Below are 26,350 nucleotides of genomic sequence, written 5' to 3'. Positions count from 1 at the left end.
TTATTATTATAAGGGCACGCTACCGTCGCCACTGCGACGAAGTGGCAAACTCAAGCCCGCCTCTCCACTCGCGCTCCTTCCTCCCGCTCATCATCCCACGGTCGTCGTCGTCGTCGTCGTCGTCTTATACATAGCCGTCCTCGCAAGTGGCAGCCGCGCCTTTTCACCGCCACCCCGCATGGCAATCGTCCTCCCCACCTACCGCTCTTCCACGCACACACACCCGCCCGCCCACCCTCGCAGTTGTTTTATTCGTATTACTGTGACCGTGTGCGCGTGCGTACTCGGTCGTCGATCTCTCTCTGTTTTTCGCCGCCGTGCCAACGTTAACAATAACACTCGACTGGAATTGGCTATACGCTTCTGTTATATATATATACATATATACGGCAAATACACTTGTCCCATCTGTCGAACGGCAATCTCGATGTCTCACTTCGTTTTCGCCCTCTCTCCGCCCCTCCCCAACGGGGTCCCACTCACCCACTGCACCCACTCGCGCTCCCTGTTCTCGTTTTACCGCTGTGGTAACAAAACAATATATCGGTTTTCACGCGCCGTACCTATATCGGTTATTTTTCATTTCGTCTCTCTCCTGCTGAAGCTCAACTACTTCACGTCTCCATCATTCTCTCCTTTGCTAGCTGTTTCTGCGTCGATTGTGGCACTGTCGTCTTTGAATTTTGGCCTTAATTAATAATACAACGTACGAACATTATGAAAATAATGAGAAAATCGTTTACAGAAGTTATACTAATATTATCGTACACGAGTATTATCGATCGACTCTCAAAGCGCCCGCTGAAGAAGCGTCAGCTTGATTATAATATTATATTACAAATTACAATAATAACGTCAAGTACCCATACCGGGTATACATATGTATATAATATAGTCATCGTCGTTTTATACGAAATAACAGAATCGCATCAAGTGGATTATATATCGACCCTATATATGCCGAGAATGTGTTTATTCTACACGTTTTGTCAATTTTCCGCAGTTGGAGTTTTAGATTACAAAATACAATAATGGTAGTGACAAAAAAAACACAATATATTTTGCATGACTATACAACTGCTAGAATATAATAATAATATGCGGCACCATCGGTCGGTAAACAATCGACTTTGTACTACGTTGTGTAAACATTGTACAATAATAATATATTATTTAGGTAATTTACAGCGTGTACGCATATTATATACGTTAACGCGAAAAATCTCCAAACTTTTTGTACCGCAATGGTGGTGCAAAAATTACTGCTGTGGTTTTTTTTATGTAATGTTTTCTTAAACGGCCTGGACCAAATTCCGATGAAATAACAACATAAAACAAATATACGTTCCTACCTAAGCGTAAATATAGGTGTAGATTATATATTATTACATTAATTTGTCGAGGGATTTTTTTTTTTTTTTAAAAAAAGCGTATAGTTGGTCGGTTCGTTGTGCAATATTAATACTATATTATTACAAGGGTTAGGAGCAAGTCAGAGTGGAAATAAAAATAGAGCACCCACGAGCAGGGTGAATGGTGCGGAATGGTAGGAAGTGAAAAGAGATGGAAAGAGAGAAAGAGAGAGATGTGGAAATTGATAATAAATATAAAAAAAAAAACTAAAAAAACAAGGACACGAACGGCGACCGCCGCGTGACGTTTTGCCCAGGATACATATTGCAGTCCCAGTGAATGGCGTGAAACTATATATACATTGTGCTAAACATCCCTCGGGAGCTCTGACCCAATCGCGTTAATTATTAGCGCTCGGGTCTTTATCGCACAGGGGATTTGACTACGTCGAGGGCCATACGCAGCCGGAGGGACGTGTGTTATATGTATACATCATAATATCCATAATATTCATAATCATCATGACTACGATTATACATCTAGCGTGTGAGTATTTCACCATACACTATACCTACGTATATTATATTGACATATCTGTGCGTGCGTGCGTGTCTGTTTATTTCCTCCCCGCACTTGCTCGCACAGCGGATGGGCGTAATAAAATCAAAAAATTCAGCTCACTCTTTTTACCTCATACAGGTAACGATCTACCTGATGCTATTTATCGTTTACACATGTTATTTCGTTTATCAATACTATAGAGTGATGATTTGAAAATGTCTGAATAATTTTTTAGATTGCATTCTGTTTTCGACATAACTTATAAATATAACTATGACATTTTTCGAAATTAAAATTAAAACAACATTTATTTGTTATTTATATCTAGAAAATCCTGAAAATGTATTTATACCTTTATCTTAACGCACTTGCATTTTAGCTCAGCTATATTATTTGTCTTTATCTAGATAGGTTATTTTATTATCTGGTTGGACTGGTACCGACATTGCACACGAGACATTGGACGTTATAGAAATGATTACTTGCGTATAAGATCACGCCTTTAAAGAATACGACGAGCATGACTCCCCTCCCCCGATTTGTTTTTGCATAATTTTCCAGAAAGGAAAAATATTATTCAAATGTATTCATGTATATGTAATCCCGTTCGTTACAAGAAACTGCCACTACCTATAATATATAGTTACCATACACTTTAATATTATACACCCTCAACAAGAAGTTTTCAGTAAAAAAAAAAAAACCAAACAACTGCAATTTAGCATAATATATCTCGCCCACGCTTATAGGTTAAAATAATATGATTCGACGCATGATGGTGTTACTTAAATGCACGCACACTGAATACAAAAATGACACATAATACAGCAATATATGTGCAGGAAATACATACATGTGTATGAATGAACACTGCAGGATACCGAAGATTTTTGCAGTGCCGGCCCTTAGACCAATACACATTCTCCGATTACACATTTGGGTCGACGTCATATTATTATTATGTTACTCAAAAAGTAAGAACGAATATTGTTAGGTTGCAGTGACAGTGGTATACTGGTATACTTTATAAATTATAATAATATAATAAATTACATTATATTCATATTTATTAATACCCATGTATGATCGAATAACACGTAGCTATTATCGTGTGCATATCCGTATCAATCGCGAGCTTTCTATTTTCTTATTTTTTTGTTTACATCTTATGTACTTATATATACCATACCCCATATCAATGTGTATAATATGTAACAGTCAAAGTAAGAAAATGAAAATTTTATATAATACCTAATATAATTGGGTAGTATATAGAAATCATCACAATATATACTCCGGGAATTTTATACAGTAATAAAAATCTTTATGTAAATTATGAATCTATTATCTATTAACTATTATTATATCAGTTGTAATATAAAGTCTATATTTAAAGATAAGTAACAAACTAAAAATTTAAAGATTGAAAAACTTGTGGTTTTATATTTTATTATCATTATTTGGAACAGAGTCGAGGGTAATCACTTAACTTCGTGTATAACCTTAGACAATTCTTCATTATGCTCAATGGTCTTAATATTCAATTGTAGAAGGTACTTTCAGTTATTTGCATTTAAAGTGCAATAGATATATGTATCAAATTATGTAAAATAAATTATTAATAAAGTATGTACTATGTAGTAACCCGAATGAAAGTGATAAGTATTTGAAATTGGGAAATTTCAAAATCATGAAAACATAGATTTATGAGTATTATATCAAGTGTATTTACTATTGTTATTAACTTGATAGTTGATAATGATGTATCAGGAATATATACGACCATCACTATTACATATACCCTGTGGCAGTGTCGCTATATAGTACACTATAACGATATTACTCAAAATAATTACTAATTAAGTGTCTAACAAACTAAAATAGGAAATTAAACATGAATTGGAGTTTCAACTTTCAATAGTTCCATATTTCCTAAGCATGTATAGAATGCACAATTTTATACATTGCGCCAGAAATGTAATAAGAGTTTTGACGTCTTGGATAAGGTTTGGATGCCTCCCCCCCCCCACATATTACTCATTTAACAAAATGATTCATTGGAAGTTAATTGTAAGCAAAAAGTTTGCTTTTCGATCGCTTAACATTTGATACATAGATCATTCATGACCAGCTAATTTATGAACATAAATTACAAAATTAAGAAATAATAAAAAGTAAATTTTTTAAATTTTAAATATTTAATTTTTTTGAAGCCTTGACTCTTAGTTTTATTATTTTGCCATTAATTTTAATATATGTTATTGTTTTTATAATATTAAAAAATATTATCAGATTGCCTAATGAAAGTCGTCTACAACAATAAATATAATACAATGTACCTACCAACAGCAATTATATATACCTTACACTTTAACCTAACTAAATATACGATTTAAGAATAATACTAAAATAATTTCAACACTTAGTTATACAGAGTTTCACCTATATTTTAGGTAAATCAGTAAATCTCTTCGAGGTACTGACAGAAACATTTAAAAAATGATTGCTAAAATCTAAAATAACTATAAGATACATGCTGTCTTGTTTCTATAAATCCCCAAAAAATTTCTCCGCCTGAGGTACCCCCTAAATATACGTTCTCGCATTGCCCCGGGAAATTTTCCCGTGACATTCAATACGCGTACGTTGATCGTTATCAGTTTTTTACCACACCGCAAGATTTTTGGAACAGGACACCCGTCCGGCTATAATATCATGGCCTTATTGTATAATGTATACACTGCGCGAGCAAATGAGACGATAACCAGATTTCATCCCTCTCACCCCACCTCACCGTGGGTCTTAAATTCGGGGCCTGTGCATGGTAATGACGCTCGCATTGTTGGCGGTACGCAAAATTAAATCCAATAATATGGGCACGTAAGTGACGCCGCCGCCGCCCTCGGGGCGAAACGGATATAATATTATAAACTGTGCCGCCGCCGACTACCCGGAACACGCAAGTCACCGGTGCCAGCAGCTAGTGTATGCACGGCCATCAGGCCGGGGATCTATCGCATAATCTCGTTATAGAATGTGCTCACCCTGTATAATATAATACGCGTAAAGTACAATGATTCATGGGTCATACACGCCAGAGCAGCAGTATTATGATTATTATTATTATTATTATTATTATTATGATGTACACACGCAACGAGAGACCGCCGGGCCACCCGCTTGCACGTGTCAAACGACGGCGGGCGCACTCCGACTGTATTACAAAATATCGCCATTCGTATAATTATTAATTATTATTATTATTATTATTTAATACTATTATTATTCAGTCTCGGTTCGACCACTACGATACAGCCGACTACGAGATAATCGTAGTATTATTTTAACGAGGTTCAGACGTTCGCTGCAGTAGGTGCGTCAAACGTTTGATGCACCCGGACCAAGCTATAAATTGTTTGTTTAGTTTCTAAAATATATTCTCGATTTAATGTGGCCAATTATTATTAATGTAATTAGAACCGTCCACGTATATTGTGTGCACACTGAACGAAATCTAACGACCGATTCAAAATTGGATACTGCATATATCAAGACCTGAGATTTATCTTAAAGACTTAAAGATTCCGAAGTTTATATTTATTTTATAATATATTAAAAAGATTAAATCAATTGTATACTGATTCAAAACACTATACAATTTTAAGTGTGTCATACTGTTGTCGCAATTTATTTCTCAAGTGAATAGTGTAATTCTAAATCCAAATATTATTGTCTCGTAACAATAGTACATTTTGACATCTGCTGTTGATCATACCTGAAGTCTGCAGCACCGTTTACATTACATTTAAATGCAATTTTCTAGTTGAAGTGGCGGTGGTCGGTCGAATAATATTTTTTATTTGAGATTTTCATTCACTTGAATCTTAATTTGTGTACTAAAACATTATATTATAATAAAACACCGGACGGAAATCCGGTGACAATTATTCTCCTGGGGCAGGAGTAGCGGGTCCATAGAACTATACTAAAAACCTGATCCGTGGTAAACTTTATAATTTTTATTTCGTAAACTGCCTGATAATTTTATTTTAAGTCGTTCCAGATTTCCAGATGTAAACTCGCTACTGAAATAATAATTATTCAGTATTTTATGTATCTATTGTTATTCGAGGTTTAAAGCGAAACGCGATCATGTATTTAGTACAATACTACATTTTAGTAATCTGCAACTGCGATTGATGGATACTGGCAGTTATACACACTCTAGCACTGCAGTTGGGCGGCGGCACATTGGGGACGATGCTTATTCCGAAGCGCTTTTATAATTTTTCGTCGTTTCCTTAATGCAATATTCATTGTATATTACACGTCGCGGGTCCTGCGGTTTCGGTTAAGCCATTTATACCGCCACACACGTACACATTCACCGATCGGGATGTCACACCGAATAATATTAACGTCGTATAATATACCCTTTGGCAAACATCGACGAAAACAACGCACTGTAAGCCAATAGTGCGAGTACATATTTTGTTTGTGTCAAACGTGACGCCCGAGACCCACCGCACCCACACTGTCGACGGAATCCGTTTATAAAGCCGCGGACCTCGCAAAACGGTGTCGAATTACGTACATATTTATTAATAATAATAATACAACGTACACATATATATATATATATATATATATTCACATAATATAGTATACGCCACGCTGCAATTATAATACCGCGGCAAGCTCATTAACGCTGCAGTCCGTTTTGTGAGTCCACGAAAATCGCGTTAGAATAATATTAATATATTAGGTATATATACTCACAGTCCTTATGTATACAGTATTACAGTGTACGACTGCAGTCACGAACTGCAGTGCACATCCACCTCGCACCATAACATTATAATATTATGATGACGTGTGTGCCAACTGCAGCTTCAGCCTTTAGTGTAATGACGGCGATAAAAAACGTTGTGCAGCGATATGTTCAAGTATTATTGTACTTTCTATATATATATATATATAGACTTTGGAGAGAATACCGAAACGATATTCCGTGTGCTGCTCCTGCAGGGACGACGACCGGTGCACCCTAAATAGTGGTGCCGAGCTGAGCAATTCGCGGAGCCTCGCGCCGGGGGAATTGGCGGCGGAGAAAAAAATTTGTTCCATTGTCGACCGCCCCGGCGACCCTATGTTCGCGCTATCCGTGATATTAGCTTTATTGCCCTCTTCTCGCGTGCAGCACCCTGTCGTATAATATACGTTTATGTACACACAATACATGAGCTATATATGTATATATCCGCAGATGATGATAATAATAATAATATCGCGCCCAAGACGTATTACATATACATACATATAAATTATATACATATATATATATATATATATAATACGATGAGAGCGTTAAGTGCCGGTCTGGAACGACTTCGTGTCTGCAGGCGCAGCATGGTGGCCGTGCGTGTGCGCGTGCGACGACGACTTTTATTGGAACACATAAATCATAATAAACGCCGCTCGCGCGTCGGAGGCGGTTTAATAGTTTAATTTGACTATACGTCTTCCTATATACATGATATGTAATAATCTATATAAATACATATCGTTCGCAGTGTTTGAGGGGTTCGATCAAATCTCCAAAGTCTGCGCGTATATATTATATATTATACACTCAGCCGCTGCAGTACAAGCGCAGCGTACGTCTGCCAAATCGCACACGTCACATTATGATATACAATATAATAATTGTATTATAATAAGCACGTGTGTATGCATACATCCCATGATAAGTTAATAACGTGGCGCTGGAACCCCTCGAGTAGCATGGATTCTGCACCGTGGACCTGTATATATACATATAGTTTACTCGTGTATATTATAAATATTTTTTTATTTATTGAAAATATACGCCCTATTCGGCTCAGTGCAGAACACGTTATAATAAGGAACTATATAGGTAATATGCAAAGTATTAATTGTATTATATCTATGTAGTGATTTGTGAGTTTTTTCTATCCATGTAATGTATAATGTATATATATTATATATGGTTGTTAACTTCGATAGGTTAGGATAGACCTAACTAAAAATACTTATTTGAATATCTATGTATGCCTTGTACACCCAACCTAACTGCTTCGGAACATTAAGTTTAATAACCGTCTAAAACCATCTATAGTCAATTATAGCAACCAACTGTCTTCTAATGTATATTTATTATCATAACCGTCATATAATATAACTACAAGGTAATCCTTGTAGCTTGTCCTATTTCTTTTCAAAAATTACTTATATACGTATGTTTATGCGGTGTTCATTACACAATTTAAGTTTTACAATAATTTAAAAAAATATAATAAATAATTTGACATTTTACTCATTTGAATTTAAAAAAATTACTTAAAACAAGATTATCTTTGAATTAGCATTGATAAACTTGAATGTATAAATTCTTAGGCATTTAAACCTCAAAGGAATATTCAGGTTTTTTCCCGTCATTGATCTCTCTTGCCTCGTATAAAAATCATATAATTTTGAGTACGTATTGGTAGAACGAGTATCAAATAGACTTCTTTACACAAATGAAATCACACAATATTTTAATTTAGCACCGGGGAAAACAAGATATAATTTCATAAACATATCTATATTGAAATATACCCTGCAGCCTATAAGATGTAGCCGATCAGAATATTAATTGTTTAATGCGATTTAGTGTTGTAGCGGATGAGAGTTTTTGACCTAGTGGAAACCAAAAGTCCCGGCAGTTACGGTCCAAAATGACCGAGTCAGGGAGCAATTACCGGCTAGGTATATCATATATTATATAGTGCACGCACGCAGGGACTAGCTATATGTTTAATAATAATAATACATTAGAACTGGTACGATATACTACTGCCATAGTATAATGTACTGTATGCGTAGGTGTCTGTATAAAGTAATAATATTATATACACGAAGGACAGTGCAGTGTGTGTAAGACACTCGGAGAAAGCGGTTCAAAGGAGAAAAAGCCGAGGGAAAGAAATCGACAAATGGATATATAATATATAGTTGCACGCGCGTACCTACATTACATAATATATTATATATATATATATATAAGTCCTGCGGGAGACCTCTATATATATATATATATATATAGTGCTGTGCGAGACGAATCCGGGAGTTGATATATTGACGACCGATTGGTAAATAAGATATGAGATGGCGTGAATGCCGAGCACGTACGGAATTTGATAAGACGATGAACACATTTAAAAATCCCGGGACTTTATTACTGGACCGAATGCTGTATACGCACGCATGTATAAAGCAATCGGAACGGCGGTCGCGACGGGGTGCGTGCATTCGTATATATATATATATATATATATATATGGACGTGTATGGACGTGAAGAGAGGGGAGGGCCTCATCAGGGGTAGGTGCAGTGCGAGACTGCGGCGGGGGACGAGGTGAGAGAAACGCGTGCTCGTCGATCTGTAAAATGGAAATCTTGGCTCGGAATCAATCAAACGTCCGCGCGTTTAACACACACACACACACACACACACGCACAAACACATTAATTTATAATATATTATACATACCTACCACTCCCGCCTTGGCGGCTTAGACCCGATCGCCACCCCTCCGTCGCCGGTTTAAACGATGTGCTTTTTTACTTTGTGTCCGACTGTATATTATTATATACGTGTGCACACGAGTACGTGGCGCTCGTCTACAGGCCATACCCACCCTAACCAGCAGCAGCCCACCGCCCCTATAATATTATATAAATACCTGTATATTGTATATATATATAGATCCATATACGCACGTGTGTCTATTTTATATAGGTATGTTTACTATTTACTCTGTTCGCAGCGTTTTATTAGAACTGCTGTGCAATCGTTTTTATACACTCCGTTTTCACTCGGTCCGGACCTTTGCGCTTTTTTTTCTTATAAATCCGACTCGGGAATTTCCAACGTGGTATTTTTTTTACCGCCTATCGTGTACCTCGATTCAACGTTTCTATCAATTTATCATTATGACGTATAATAATACCATATTATATAGCAGTGTATACTGTACAAGGAATGTTATTATTCCAGAGGGCTTATTTTTTTTGATCTGCAGGGCAATGTATTTATACTGACTATTCGTGTATTTGGAAGAATTTCAACTTTTGTTTTATTCCAATACAACCGTGTTATTATATTTAACTTCGTCGTGTAGAATATAAAACCATATTTTTTTTAATTACCTATACCTAATAAATGCAAGAAAGCTTAAACTTTTGGATACCAAGTTTCTTCGATAATTGCATTAAAATAATTGTAATACAAAATATCCATGTTAAAATTGAATGTATAGGTTAGGTTAAGTATTTATTTATTTGAAACATTTTTATCAAAATTGTAATCCGAATTAGCAATGCTTACTAAAAGTTAATTATACTATTATATACATAATATGTCTTTAAAATAAATCTAAATTGAAAAAAAAAATTATATTTTTATAAATATATTTTGAAATTATAATTTGCCATAATATTATGCACATTGTACATACTTTAATCTACTCAAAAATCTATTAAAAATGTGTCAATAATCTGATTATGGAAAATGATGGTTACAAAGGTAAATATACCGAACACTAATTTCTATGACACACATAATAATATTAATAAATATCGATTTGAAATATTATTTGACCATCAATTATTATAAAGTTATTATCATGCATTACCTACGTTAACAATGTATTGCATTTTCATACAAATATCATTTATCTTAATTTTTATGAATAAGAGATAATTAATTAAAATCTGAAAATTGATACAAAAATATTATACACATAAGCATGATATAATTTACGTATGTATCTAGTTTGCTCAATCAAAAATTGCCATATATATGCAGAATGTATTACATTAAAATTAATAGCCTGGTCTCTACATAAGCCAAGTGACCTTTAATTATATGCCATTAAACTAATATATTATTTACAGATTCTTTATAAAAGCTTAAAAATGCTCGTATTATATATTATATTTATATAATTTTTTTTTGTTTATCGTGCAAGCTGTTAAGTCTACAATAGCACACTGGGCATATATAAACAATGAGCATAATATGTATTGTACATCCATTACACATGAATACATAAAAACATATTTATTTTGTGTTTTAGTGCGTACCTAAGTTTATTTTAGTAACACTTCTGCAATAGGTGCAGTATATTGTACATCTGCAGTAACACTGAGAACATAATGTAATATAATATATTATTGTTATTTATTATACTACTGCTGGGATATCCAACGTTTTTATGACGAAAACAAATTTAGACGTATAGTTATATACGAGCATGGGTTTTTTATTTTAGTAATCAATATAGGAATACCATATTATAATATATTATGTTCTTACATAGTAAGTATCTATTATAATAGTACATTTACCTAGTTTTATATGGTTATTATTAACACAAATATAAATCACGTTCCGCCAAGGTATATTTTCTGCGCCATCGCCATGAGGTGTTTTCATTGCGACCTTTTTCAGATAACAATAGTAGGTACTGAGTAATAAATATTAAGTAACAATACATACATAGTACTTTAGAGTAATTTATTAGATTATATACATATATATAATGTGCACCGTATAATATAGATATAATATAGAGCTTGCTTCATAGTAAAAAATGTATAACACGTTTTTCCACGAAAACGACTCGATTTATAATAATTTCACTCCGGAGGCTTTTGTAGAACGATCGGTTTTCACGAATACACGTGGCCGACTCCTTGATAATAATACCTATATAGCTATGAAGTATGGCCTGACCTACACGCACACACACACTCAAATTGCACACTACACACTTATATAATATACACTTATATATAATACATCGTACGCGTTGTAAGCCCCGGGGGAAACTGAATTTCGCATTCCAAAGTGGCTCTTGGTTTGGGATTCTGCATATATACACAATATAGGAGTATACGATACTAAAGCTACTCCCGTCTCTGTGCACATTATACATATATGCATATTGTATACATATAGTATTAAATACATGCACATGGTTATACATATTATATTTATTATTATTATACACCACTTGGTTGATTGATTTGTTTTTCTGTATATTAAATTTAATTTACAGTGACAACATGTATATTATATCATTGTTGCATACCTAATATAGAAACTCTGGTATATAATACTATTGTTATGATACAATCATATAATATATACTATATTAAATTAAATTATACATATAGTATCACAAAAAATGCGTTTACCGTTTGATGCTGCAGGTTGCGAAAGAAACTCAACTACTCCTAAGTTATACTTAGCTTTATACTCATTATACAATGCCCATACATGTCAATATAAATTATACATTTATATAGCAGTAAACATGCCCATATAATAGTGAACCTGCACTTTGCAGCTGGGCTGTTTAAAGTCGATATTTTCTGATGTCTATTACCTACTTCGACTATTTTATTCACTATTACCTATACCGCTTTGCACTGAGTGTATAGTAAAATTTAACACTTTTCTCATTTATCCAGAAAAACTTTTAAAACTTTATAAGTTTTGTTGGATAAATTTAAGCGTTGTAGAATTTCACCCTCTCAAAAATTCGTATATATATACGAGCTTATATATACTTAATATATCATACACGATCAGTGTATGATAAAATCTATATTTATATGGATATAGGCACACCTAACATACAAGTCGACCAGCTCATTTCTGCTAAAAAAAACGTAGGAATATTTAAACGAGTAAAACTATACTGTAGGTATACGTGTATAATATTCCTGTGTATAAAAAGCATATTGCAATAACATCGACTAAATCCCCTGAAAGTTTAAATATGTATATTGTATACTGCATAGTCTGTAGCACTATAATATAGGTGATAGCTGGTAATAAATTATTTTAAAAAAACGCTTTATAATAATAATAATAATATAGGAATTTATATGTAACGGTAACCAGGTCACCATGTAAAAAATAATATTCACCCGAAGGCCAACCATATGTTATCACATCACATTTTCATAATAAGCACACGGGTGTGATGTGAATTAGAAGACTATATGACAATAATCATATTTTGGACGAATATTTTCCAACTAATTCTTCAAATTGGATAAACTGATAATCTTCTCATTTGCAAATAATCTATTGGTTTATTCGATTCCAATTCAATTAGTAGGTATTGTTAAATGTAATCCTGAGTTTTTATTATTAATACATTTCTAAAAAATAATAAATTACATTGATATAATATTAAAATGTATTTATAAAAATGCACGGCATTGTTTAAATTACGAGACAATTAATTAAATAATGACAACTTTGCACATAGTCAAAATAGGTACATACACCTATATACGCTAAACATATATATATATAATATATATAATATATTATGTTATATAATAAATATGATTATAAATACGATTATTTCCCTTGGTAACAATGTATACAATATGGGAAACCCAGAAATAAACCCCTATAATGTGGTAATCTTTACGCCAATAAAATTCTCAGTTCACATCACAATATTTACAGTCTAAAATACTCACAAGTTATTTACGTGTTTTTTATTGTCCGTTATTATGATCTGTATACATATACATATCACGAGCGTGTATACATTGATTTTTGTTTTCGGTATTTTTTTAGTCTCAATTCCAACTCGTTTCTACTCATATCAAAATATCAAATATTATATAATATATATTATGCTACCTACAGTGATAGGCGGAAAAAATTCCACGAACAAAACTCACAGAAAAAAAATTAAATATAAATGTGAACACAATATATACCAATACTCTACTCCTAATTTTGTGCTTATTTTCCATTGGTTTTTTTTCCGCGATTCGCTTACAATATGTCGTCGCAGCTAATGTGTACGATACCAGTAACTATATATACCTACGTCTCTGCAGCCTTCGCCTTAGAAATACCTAATACTGTTGAAAGCACCCTACGCACACCCTACAAGTTACAACCACCCAACCACACTATACCTACATACATTATTTTATACATCACTGCTCGAGGTATCTCTATTATACACCTGCAGCCTATATATATATATATTATATATATAATATGATTATCGTGAGTTATATATATAATATATATTATCTACAATGTGGAACGACTATTCTCCCGTGGCCGTTATATCTGCATTCACATACTATGGTATATAGTTAATTTACAATAATATATTAAATTATAATATTACGAAATATCGGCGGCGGGTCGAAATTCCACGGGGTGGGTGACCGTCGATCGGTCGCTGCGGCGGCGGGGCGGCGTGATACGGTCGGCGAGCGGCGGGCTGCAGCGCGGTGGCAATAATAGAAACCTCGGTTGGGTGCAGTGATTGGCCGCGCACCGACTCCACCCATTCGGGCAACAGCTCACACACGCACACACTGACACTCGAGCGCGCGCACACAACCGCCGCGACTTGTAATCCGCGTGTAATGTGCGCGCTTGTGTGCGCGGACCGTTTGTGTTCGGCGTGCGTCGCGAAAAGAACGGAGAGCGGGCGCGGTGTAGTAGTTGCGGTGGCGGCGGCGGTGCTGCAGATGGCGGGATGCTGCGGCGGCGGCGGAAAGGCGTCTGCAATCGTAACCATGGTAACGGTTTCGGAGCGGCAACCGCCGCAGCCGCCGCGGAGAACTTCATTAGGGGCTTCTATATACCGTTCAATCACGCCGCCGCCGCCACCGCCGCCGCCGCCGATATACGTATATATAATATTATGTGTGTGCGGCGAACGTGAAAATCCCCGGGCAGTCGAATACCTCTGCAGGACCGCGAGCGCGTCGTCACCGCATCCCGCGGTCTACATAAATAAATATACGCTTATTTATGCCAAAATGTTGATGAGATGTGGCCATTATATGGCTGTGTGCATATAGATACTATAGATATAGGCATGCGTAATGCGTATAATATATTACTTAATTTTACACGGATCTGTACCGCAGATGAATCATAAATATAATAATTAATAGCTTGACGTGAACCCAAGTTAAATGATTAAAAATATCGGTAAAATATTTTGTAAAAACTTAATATCCACGAGTTGTTACCTAAACCACGAACTGTGCTTAACCTAACCTACGTGTGTCATATGTGGCTATAATATGTTAGTTTGAATTAATTTCGGCTATGCAGTTTTTACTTTTTAGTGCTACTTGATAACTAATTTATTATTATAACTAACTTCTTCGACTGTTGATAATCACTAAAGATTATTTGTATTATCACTATCATTGCCTCGTGCATTTTAAGAAGAATTATTTTGAGATATAGATGTTTGAGAATCTACACATTTTTAAGTGATTTCGACGCCTTATGAAATTAACGAGGCGTGTGCATTGTGTTCCTAATGATCGAGGCACAATCATTTTATTTTCAATATACTTCACTGTAAAATAAAAAAATACCAACTAAATATAGATCACCTGCTATACTCCACTTGCGATTCAAGGTGGTGGATCACCTGCTACTATAGAGCGCCCCAGAGATTTCTTTTAACTGTAGTAAAAGTTTTAATTTTGATTTTATTATACCCCTAATTCTGTATAGTACGTACATATACGATATACGGCGTGGCGGAGCGTATGCGAATGCGATGTAGGAATGTTATAAGCTCTGCTCGAGGGCTGGATGGTTCTATTTAATAATACTCCGTGAATGATGCACTTCCCTGCAATCATCAATCAGTACATAAATACGCCACGGCAATATCCATACTAAATAAACGTATATGATTTTCTTTCAAAATTCACGTATACTTATATATATGCTCTGCAGAATATAGCTGTATAGTGAATCACGTGGACATATAATATTATTATGGATTTGGTTTTTATTCACGACCGCCATGATTCGCGTATTATATATATACGCCTGTATATGATGGTATGCCATATACCTATATACTCGCCGTGTAATAATATAGATAAATAAAAAAAAATAATCTTTTTTTTATTTACGAAAATGTCATTTCTTACGGTTTTATACAACGATTCGATGGGTGTTTTCGTCGTAAATATTATGTTGTTGTTATAAAACCACGAGTGATTTTTAAATACAGCATCTCGCATCGTTATATAATAATATAATATTATATAGGTATAGCTATATTATTATAGTGTCTGCAGCCTGTGGTGGCGCCAAAGTAAAGATATAAAAATATGTAGGATGCATATTAATATTGAATAGGTATACATAATTTTAATATATTTTAAGATTGTTAAAAATTAATTAAATTTATTTTTACCTGACCACAGTACCACACCTAACCAAGCCACATCCAGTGTTTATTCATTTATAATTAACATTACATAATGTACTAATTAATTCCAGACTGTAGGAAATATATAAATATATAACTAATATCAAGTAACTATATGTATACATTATAAATATAATATATACCTATACACAAACAGCGAGAAAAAAGCAAATAGACAACTCAATATATAACTAAGATAAAATTATACTGCTAAAATAATACGCACCTACTTACAACTAATAAAAATCTATTTACACATTTAAATCGAGACATGATTTTTTAAGTATTCAAAAGTGATGAGTTGGTAAGTATATAACAAAGATAATGTGGAGAAAATGGAACAATAAGAGATAATGTTGAAGAAAGGATCAAATGGGGCTAAAGTGCAATTGATGAAAATGGAGATAAGTAATAAAATGCACGTTCGCATCTTATTGACAAGACGATATTGGCATCAGTATTCCTTACATACTCTGTATGAATGACTAATCATGTCTAATATGATCTAATTATCCGGATGATGTATCTTATTCTGAACACGCTCGAGCCTTACATCATTCTTAGCCGAATATATTAAGGATGTTAATACTATCAGTTTATAATCTAGTACAGACCGAACTAATACTTCAAGTGTAGGTATAGTGTCCGCACACAACTATATTAGGGACCTTAGTAGATGTGAACTGGTCGGTACTACTTTTTATAAATTCCAAAACTATCGATGCATTTCCAATGGTATTTTTATGATTCTTTAAGTCCAATGATAGGAAAAAATTAATAAAAATAACTTTATAAGGAATCACGGTCAGGGGCATTGCCATTGTAAGAGCTTTATTAATAGTCAAGAGGAGAAATTCATGAAGTGGCATGGCATTCATTTTGTCTACATTAAGCGGTTAAGATCTCTATAAGTTCCACCCGGGTTGTAAAAATTTCGAGTTTAAATTCAATTTTAAGGAAAATGTTATGTCGTCTACAAAGTGGAGAAAATTATATCATTTGTGATCCACTTGGCAACTTAGTTAACAATTAATAGGTTTATTAAATATGAGAGGATTTCGGAGAACCCCAGTATTATCAAGATATATCTTATTCTCACTTTTTACACTTTTTGAAAACGTTCAAAGTTCTATTTCTATTAGACTTTTTCAACATAAATAACTCAACCAAACCAATACTCTCCCTGCAACCATTCCGTGTGCTGTAAGTCAATTCTTGCATCTGATATCGTTTTTGGTGCCACGCTGTATATACTATATACTTTAGTGCACTTATTACTACACAAAAATATAACTTTATATGTATATGTAGGTACCTATATAATATTTTTTTGTATTACATTTTAAAGATATACTTATAACTTTTAAGTTATAACATTATACATAAAATTATTTTAAAAAATATTATCAGTACAGTGCAGTTTTCTATTATTTTACGTACGTTGTAAACCTAAATCGCAATTTTGTATGCACTTAAATGGCTATATTAGTCTTGTTTTATAGTTTAAAATATTGTGATAAAGAATAGTTTTCTAAGAAAATAATAAGTATGAATATATAATGTCGAACACAAAATATCTTTTAAAGTTTTGCTAAGAGGAGTAAAATGTTGTGCAGTCCGCATAAAGTACAAAAGAAAATGTATTTATGCCTTTATGGGTATAGTTAATAGTTTTATTTATCACCAAGTCGCTTCTCTCATAGTATCCAAACGATTTAAAAAAATATTAATTATTAATTATCATTATACTCGTATTATCGTATTATTATTAATTTTAAATATTTAGGATGTTATAGATATATATAGTTATTATAGTATAATTAATAAGAAATAAAAACTACGTTGTTGATTTATAATTTCGTGGTATAGAATATTTAAGTTTATAATTTAAAATTATAATAATATAATAATATTTAATTCTTCGTATGTAAATTGAAAGTCTTACATGTACCTATATATTATATAGGCACATACGCATTCACTTCCTGTTAATTTAACGCACATTTTTAGGATGAAGTCAAAGTTTTCGATAAATACTTTGATTGCGAAATGTTTTTATCGATATTGTATAATTATCATATATTATAAAATTCCTCATCGCGTTAACAATAAAATGTCATCAAGAATCATATCTAACCGTCAAATAAAAACAAGCGTCTGCAGCAGTCGTTGCTCTCACTTCAGTCTACAACCAAAATTACCTCGTACTTGTAAATAGCTGTAAATTATCGAACTATAACTAACGACCATTGCAGATGCCGGGCTAATACTTTTAAGTTTGAGATTATTAAAAAAAAATCACCTCAGGTATACACATTACCTATAATACCGTGTAGGTATATAGTGTAATACTCCCATATTTGTGACAGTTATTGTATAATTATTGTTACCTGTATACGTATATATTATGCACACGATGTTATTAAACTTTTCGTTTTATTACACCTATGTAAATGTTTATCACTTTTTTCGGTTCACAGGCGAAAAACCGCACAAATGTCAGGTGTGCGGAAAAGCGTTCAGCCAGTCGTCGAATCTAATTACCCACAGCCGGAAGCATACTGGGTACAAACCGTTTGCGTGTGACTTGTGCGGCCGTGCTTTCCAACGCAAAGTCGATCTCCGTAGGCACAAGGAAACGCAGCACACTGATTTCCGGTCCGGAAGTCTCACGTAAGCCGGACCACCCACTCCACCCCCCATATAAAAAAAAAAATTTTAAAAAAAAATGTCTATAATTATTGCCGCGCATACTACACTATATTATAACTCGCACCTGTATCCACTTTTACATTACATTGTTATAAATATATTATATATAAATATATTTAATATATACTTATATAATAGTATATCATATTATAATAATATACTACATAAGTGTCTTATCGTTTCTTCTGTTTCTTTTTTTTTTTAAAAAAACTACATTGTTTGCGAAGTTTTTCCACCTTCAATGATCAGTGGTGAACCATCATAACTATTATTATTATTATTATTATTATTATTATTATTATTATTGTCGTTATATTGTATCGATTGAATATAAATCGCAGTCGCTGTGTGTTCATAAAATGTATCATAATATTGTAAAATATTGTACACACAACGACGCGAGACGTCATGCATGACATGTATTTCTTAAATTCAATTTTATATAATTCATATTATAATACTTAATATACTGTATTTGTAATATATAATATATATGCATAGATCTTATACTAAGTATAACTGTGTAAGGTCAATGAGTATAAGTATAGTTATATCATATATCATTATGAATGTGCTTCTTATAATAATTATTATGTATATATATATATCATAATATAATAGCCGTGTTCTTGTTTTCATACAAATGTTTCTTTATTATTTATTTACGTATTTATTATTATTATTATTATTATTATTATTATTATTATTATTATTATAATAATAATTTTTTTTTTTACCCTAAATAGTTACCTGTATTTGTCTAGCTTTTCTTAAATAATAATAATTTTTAATGTATTTATAATATGTATTTCGTTTGATGTTTAAGTAATTTATTGCAATTTTGTTTTGTTGAATAAACGAACTCATCATTTTAACACAATTAATTTCAACCGTCATTTGGCAAATTGAATAAAACAAACGTGTAGTATCTTTTTTGAAACCATATTCAAATTTTCTTCGTTTTATCTAAGACTAGAAAACGTTTTTATATTTTTTATTAAAAAAAAATGTAACAAATAATATTACCTGTAGGTACATCAACTACCATATACATAGAAATACACATTCCATATAACCTACGGCTCGCAAACCTTAACTAAATATTCATGTAGAAACATATTTTACTGTATTTTCTAGAAATTAATAATACTATATCCAAATCGGAATAAACTAACTTTATCGTGGAATAGGTTGCTGCAAAATGAAATATAAAATAAAAATAATAGAAAATACTGCGCTGCACTAGTGACGGTGTACATAACAATTTAATTCGCCTTCTCACGCCGCATTTAGTATCTCCGCGTACCCTAGCTTTATATACAATCGAATTTATTCTAAAACCAACATTTTAATACTAATATTGAATTGTTTTTAAATGAGATTTATATTTCAGGAAACTCATTCCCTAACAAGTTCATTGTTATTAATTTTTATTGTGAATGAAATAACGTAACAAACTTTCCATCACAAAAATACAATTCTATTGATATAATAGTATAAAGATTCAATATATATCACCTAATATTAATAATAAACATTTAATGTACCCATATTATAGGTATGGATATTTTTTTAATACACATTTGGTATAATTACCATATTTTTGTTAAAAAAACGGGTTTTCAGCTAATATAGATTCAGATCAGTGAATTCATGGTGTAAATAATAATGAAATGACCTTCATTAATTACTTTCAGCTAGCCTGAGTCGCAGGAAAGTTAAAAGTTGAATAATACTATTGTATATACATGCGTAACTGCAGCTTAAGACAAATAGTAGGTATTAGTTTTAAGTAAAGAAAAAAGTATCAAAAAATTACGGAATCTAAGTATTGTAATGATTCTGAATACGTTTTTCTTATATATCTTATGAGTTATTGTTATAATTTTAAAGAATTTCGTATTCAAATGAAAACGGGTTTAATTGGGCCAATAATAAAGGAAACTTAAGGTATGAAATGTTTCTGCGTCGTAAAATATAACAGTGAAACCTCTGAATACCAGATTATCTTGGTCATATATTTGATATAATGATTTATGTTCGTTAAATTGTAATTCTTCATAAAACAAACTAAATGTTACACTATGTAACTTGTAACACAATGTGCGTAATAATATAACGCATAGCTGATACAAAATGCACCACGCGTATACATTTTTATTTTAGCAATTAGTTTAAGCTACATCATGTTATACATGAAATAGGTGTCAAAGTTCTGAATGATCAAAAAAATAAATAAAAAGCTGCACATCAAAAAATAATGTTAACACTATCCAGTAATAATATATACATGTATAATCTCATAATCTCATTAATCTAACGGCTATAAAATATACTTACTTTTTTATTCAATTTGTAATATTTAGATTTACTATACATCGATTTGTTCGATCGTGAAGCAATATAATTTTATAGTTATATAAAGTATCATACTTTTTCAACTTGGCTCTTTTTTGTATCGATGAAACTTAAAAAAAAAATATGATTCTATTAATTTATTTATTTTCTAACAAATAGTTTAACAATAGATTATGATATTATAATCAAAATATTACAGAAATTGGTCACTATTTCAAACCACTGGCTGCGTGGAAGTGAGAATTCATCATACAGTAGAATCAATAATAATAGTAAGTCATAGATATATATGCGAGTAGATATCAGATATGTAACAATAAACATTTAACAAACAATAACAATGTCATAAATTAAAATTGACAAATAAGATATAATAATACTGGTTAAGTAAATTTAAGTGAATAAAGTAAACAAAATGAAGGGAGAAAACAGAACATTCTAGAACATAATACTGCAGTGTTGCAGTACAACTATAAAAATTGATAATAAGCCAATCATGTTTGGCGTATTTAAATAAACTTGTCCTAATCTAATAATGGAGATAATAATTTTTTTTTTAAATGGTTAGGATAATAAAAGTTATGAGAGGGTTAATTTAAAATCTCACACACAAATGCACAAATACATAATTGGGTCAAAATTGTGCAAAATAATTTCTCAATTATTTAGGAATAGTTGTATTTATATTGTGCTTACAACGGGTACAATGATAATGATTTGGTAGAATTATGCTTAAATAATGAGGTGTCTATAATAAATGAAGATATAAGGTATATTAAATATATTTTTAATTGAATATGCACATAGTGCATTTGTGGCGTCATGTCATAAACATGATTGAGAAATAATAACGTCCATCATTATATCCAGTTACTAGAAATTTCAGACTTTGTTCTGGTAAACTCTTGGTTTAGTGCAGAGGTACCCCATAAGAAAAAACTTTTTAGAGGCGACTTTTTAAGATCCAGCGTTCTTTTTGAGTCACTCTATAAGTATATAAGTATTAAGTACATATAATTATATAATGTATATTATATTATGCAGTTACAACTAAAATTTAATAAAAACAGTATAACACAGTACACAAATAAAATATAGTATGTCCCAACGAAAATATGATATATAGAAATAATAATATTTATCTTGCTATAATATCGGTAATTATTTACTGCGGTAAAGTGTAATATCTATTAATCGTTTAAAAATAACGAAAATGTTAGAGAAAATGTTTTGTTTAATAATATAGGTACCAGGTACCACCAACAATGACGAGGTCCAATATTGATAGAGATGTCAAAATGAAATTTATAAAGTTTCACGCACTACACATAAACGACAGGCTGCGATAAACGAAAAAATAAATATTTGCTCTGGTTCGGAATCTAAAACGTACATCGGTTATGGTATATTTGAAATTACTTAATCCTGCGACACGAACTCCGGATCGATATTGTTTACAATATGCATCCGTATAATATGGTATCATATTTACACACGATAAGGTAAGCTGCTGGTTTGCATACAAATGCAATAATATTTTGAAAATTGTTGATCACTCGAAAACGCGAAAAAAAGTAATATGGACTGCGCGTAACTCAAGCACGGAGTGTATCTGATATTCTCGTCCATACTATATAATATATAAATATAAATACAATAGATATACTTATACGTACACCTTTAATCTATACATCGATCCAAAAACTTTGTATGTACTATATGTACATCACATAACATGATATAGTGAACGATTTTTTTTTTTAATAAACTTGAACGCGTCGAATACACTTTTATCTCCTTTTTATTAGGCGTACGCTCAAGGATTTTATCCCACGTGACCTCCGCCGCCTCCGCCTTTTCAATCATTTTATATGTGCCCGTATATTATATTATATTGTATATTTATATATATATATAGCTGGGTAGGTACCGCATGAGGGGCTCACCCTGGCACTAGCGCCAACGTACGCATATACGTGCAGGTTTCCCATCGAGAGGTTTTCACGAACATAGTATATAACTATACATAAGTGCACTTTTTTTTTCTCCTCGAGCTTACGAATGTTGAACGGTCTTTGCTGACATTATTTTTTTCCTTTTTACGCTCGATTTTGCCTCCGCTCGCACGCCGTACGGGCGGACGATCCCGCAGAGAAATGTTTCTCTTCACCCCCCCCCCCCCCAGGGATCTACCACTAGGTCTCTCTCAGTCTCAACACATACGTATTATGTATATAGAGACAATATGATATAATATAATATACCGTGTACGTACTGCTCGGTATGAATTCAAAATCAATATAACGCCTCCGATATATACGTAATATTGCATTAAATTATACCCGTTCTAGTTCTTGTTCGCGAAGTTGATGATTAAAAACAAAGCAAAATATTATTATACGCGCTTTACAATATATATTTGACATATAATTATGTAGTGCGGCAGAGTACATGTGATTGAAAAGTGAAAAATCTCGACGAATTTCTTCAAATGTATTTCGTTTTATGTCCCGTGCTCCTGTGATTTAATGATGACTTCTATAATATAATCTGCTGATATAGACATATTATTACAGTAATATACCTTGAAACTCTCAAAGATTGAGTATAAAGTCAAACCCCAATTTCGGTTCCACCCAGCCCCTGATTCGGTTAATTATGTCCAGTGATATATTAACGTTTATATATAATTATTTTTTCATTTTTTTAACATTCTAATATGTATTTTTGCTTACTGTGTATTTTAACTCGTCGATCCCTTCATCTATAGCTATATAATATGATATAACCAGTAACCACGATATTATGTAACCGAATGGTCCATTAATAATTAGGGATCACGATATCATAAATACACTGCAGATGATCACAGAAGGCCACAACACCCAAGTAAAATAACCCGAATGTATCGAATAATAATTGGGAAAGTTTCGGAAATACTAGATCCTGAAACTATTTGACATAAGTAACATTTATTTATTTTTTCAACAAACTTTGTCGACATCATGATACCAAGTACCTATTCTTAAATAATAAATAGAAGATATATTGTTATCGTCATAATTTAAGTACTTATTTTCTTTCCTTTATACAAGTTATATGTAATGAATTCCCCGAGGGGCGGAAAACTACTACAGTTCTCCCTACATAAATACGACACTGGTTATGTCCGCACGTAGGTATAATTAATAATTGTAGTATAACTGTTACCTTTATACTATGAAAGGACCACATTATTACTAGTGACTCCTTATTCCACGTATGTACACGGTTAAAATATACAGGTTATTGCATATAGACTCGTATTGTTGTAATCAGATAGAAAATGGCAACGTACAGGCCACAGATCATAAGTACCAATTTTTCTTATCACCTAAAATACGCTGACAAAAGCTAACAAATTCAAAATTCCTACTCATATATTTACTCGATTATTATTTGCTGATTGAGAAGGCGACAAGAGGAATATATTATGCAATAACCTTTCCATGTTTTCTGCCATACGGTATGTATATAGGATATATAATTTTCCGAGCGATTTAAAATATCGTGGAATAATATTATTCTGACGGTTAAGATATTTGCTGTAAGCTGTAGTGCTCGAGATTTCAAAGTTATTAGTTATTATTAGGTACCAAGAAATGGGTAAACATGGCTAACCTTTCTGTGGTTTTTCCACAATATTATACATTACAAGCGCCACAAAAACGAGAAGCTTTTGTGCGATAGTCACCCATATTATAGCATATTATGGCCATTTTACTTTGCGCCTGAAACAGGTAGAGAATAAATAGAATAATAAAATAATATCCGTCCCCTTAAATAATAACGTAGTATACCTACTATTGTATACATTAAGTTGCAGCCATAGAGCAGTCGAACAAATTTCCCAGGCACTCGCCTTGCCCCAGGGACGGCCCCGCAGAGTCGAGTTGAGTTAATAATAACTTTTTAAACTGTTTTATTCTCATCGTGTAATACACGCATATTATTACGTTCGGGCTTACATTCAGATTTTTAACGAGCGCTTCGGTGTAGGTACGGTCGTTTATTTATTCGATTGCTTCACGCGTCTCTTTTATTATATATATATATATATATATATATATGTATATAGTCGTCCCTCCCGTACATGTACAGTTTACTTTTAAGTCGAACATCTAAAAGTTTAGATACTTTTTTATACATTTGTATGTATATATATACAATTTCATTATGGTAATTTAACGTTTCTGCATTACTTGCGCACTACTACGCTATTGTAACGCTTTAAGAAAGCTCGTCGGAAACTCCGTTTATGCAACGAATTTACATTTTATTCAGCCAAAGTTCGGTCGACTCCGGTGCGTGTGTGTGTGTTTTATTCCATCAAACTCTTTCGGAATACATACGAGGTTGAATGCGCACCGTGTGATCAAAATATATTTTGTATAGGCACGTATAATAATATTATGAAATCTTTCAGAAAAACGCACAAGCAAATTATTTAAGTACGAATTAATTTAAATAACGCCATTATATGAAATCGAAAAATATATAACACACGTATTATACCATACTGCAGATACACTCATACACAGGGAGAACGGAGTGGGGACCAAATTCGAGTCGAAATATTTTTAATTTATCGGGGCCACCCACAAATCGCCAATGGTGATTTAACCAAAATGTTTTTCTGGCTATATATTTGTCTTATTATTTTCAGAACCTACAAAATCACATAAAACTAATAGATATTTTAGATTCATTTATAATAATGTATTACTGCTTTTAGTAATATCAAAGCCTTCCAATCACTATTTTGGTGTTTCGTTTAACTTACAATGTATTGATGTAGGAACCACTACCACTTATACTTGAGAAGTAAAATTAGTATAGTTAATAGTGTTTGATTCAACTCAATATTAATAATTAAAATGTATGTATTTATAATTATTGTAATTACACAATGGTGTTTCAATGGTTAGGTATAGTAAGTATTTATTTACAAATTGCCGATGCATTTACTAATTTTGTAAATTAAATCTAATATAAAGTGACCAGGTCATCTGGAA

General features: G+C 32.5%; 1 protein-coding gene across 1 annotated transcript in view; it reads left to right on the top strand.

Moving 5' to 3' along the window:
- Positions 1 to 19,599, top strand: part of LOC111026771 (zinc finger protein ZIC 5-like) — a 56,780-nt gene extending 37,181 nt beyond the window's left edge. The window contains exon 5 of the mRNA XM_022304907.1: positions 18,707 to 19,599. Coding sequence (XP_022160599.1) covers positions 18,707 to 18,903 — 197 coding nt within the window. The 3' untranslated portion in view covers positions 18,904 to 19,599. The remainder of the gene's footprint in view (positions 1 to 18,706) is intronic.
- The last annotated feature ends 6,751 nt before the right edge of the window (positions 19,600 to 26,350 follow it).

This window comes from Myzus persicae, unplaced genomic scaffold (assembly GCF_001856785.1).
Source record: "Myzus persicae strain clone G006 unplaced genomic scaffold, MPER_G0061.0, whole genome shotgun sequence".
Classification (NCBI taxonomy): domain Eukaryota; kingdom Metazoa; phylum Arthropoda; class Insecta; order Hemiptera; family Aphididae; genus Myzus; species Myzus persicae.
This window is presented reverse-complemented; position numbering and strand designations above follow the sequence as displayed.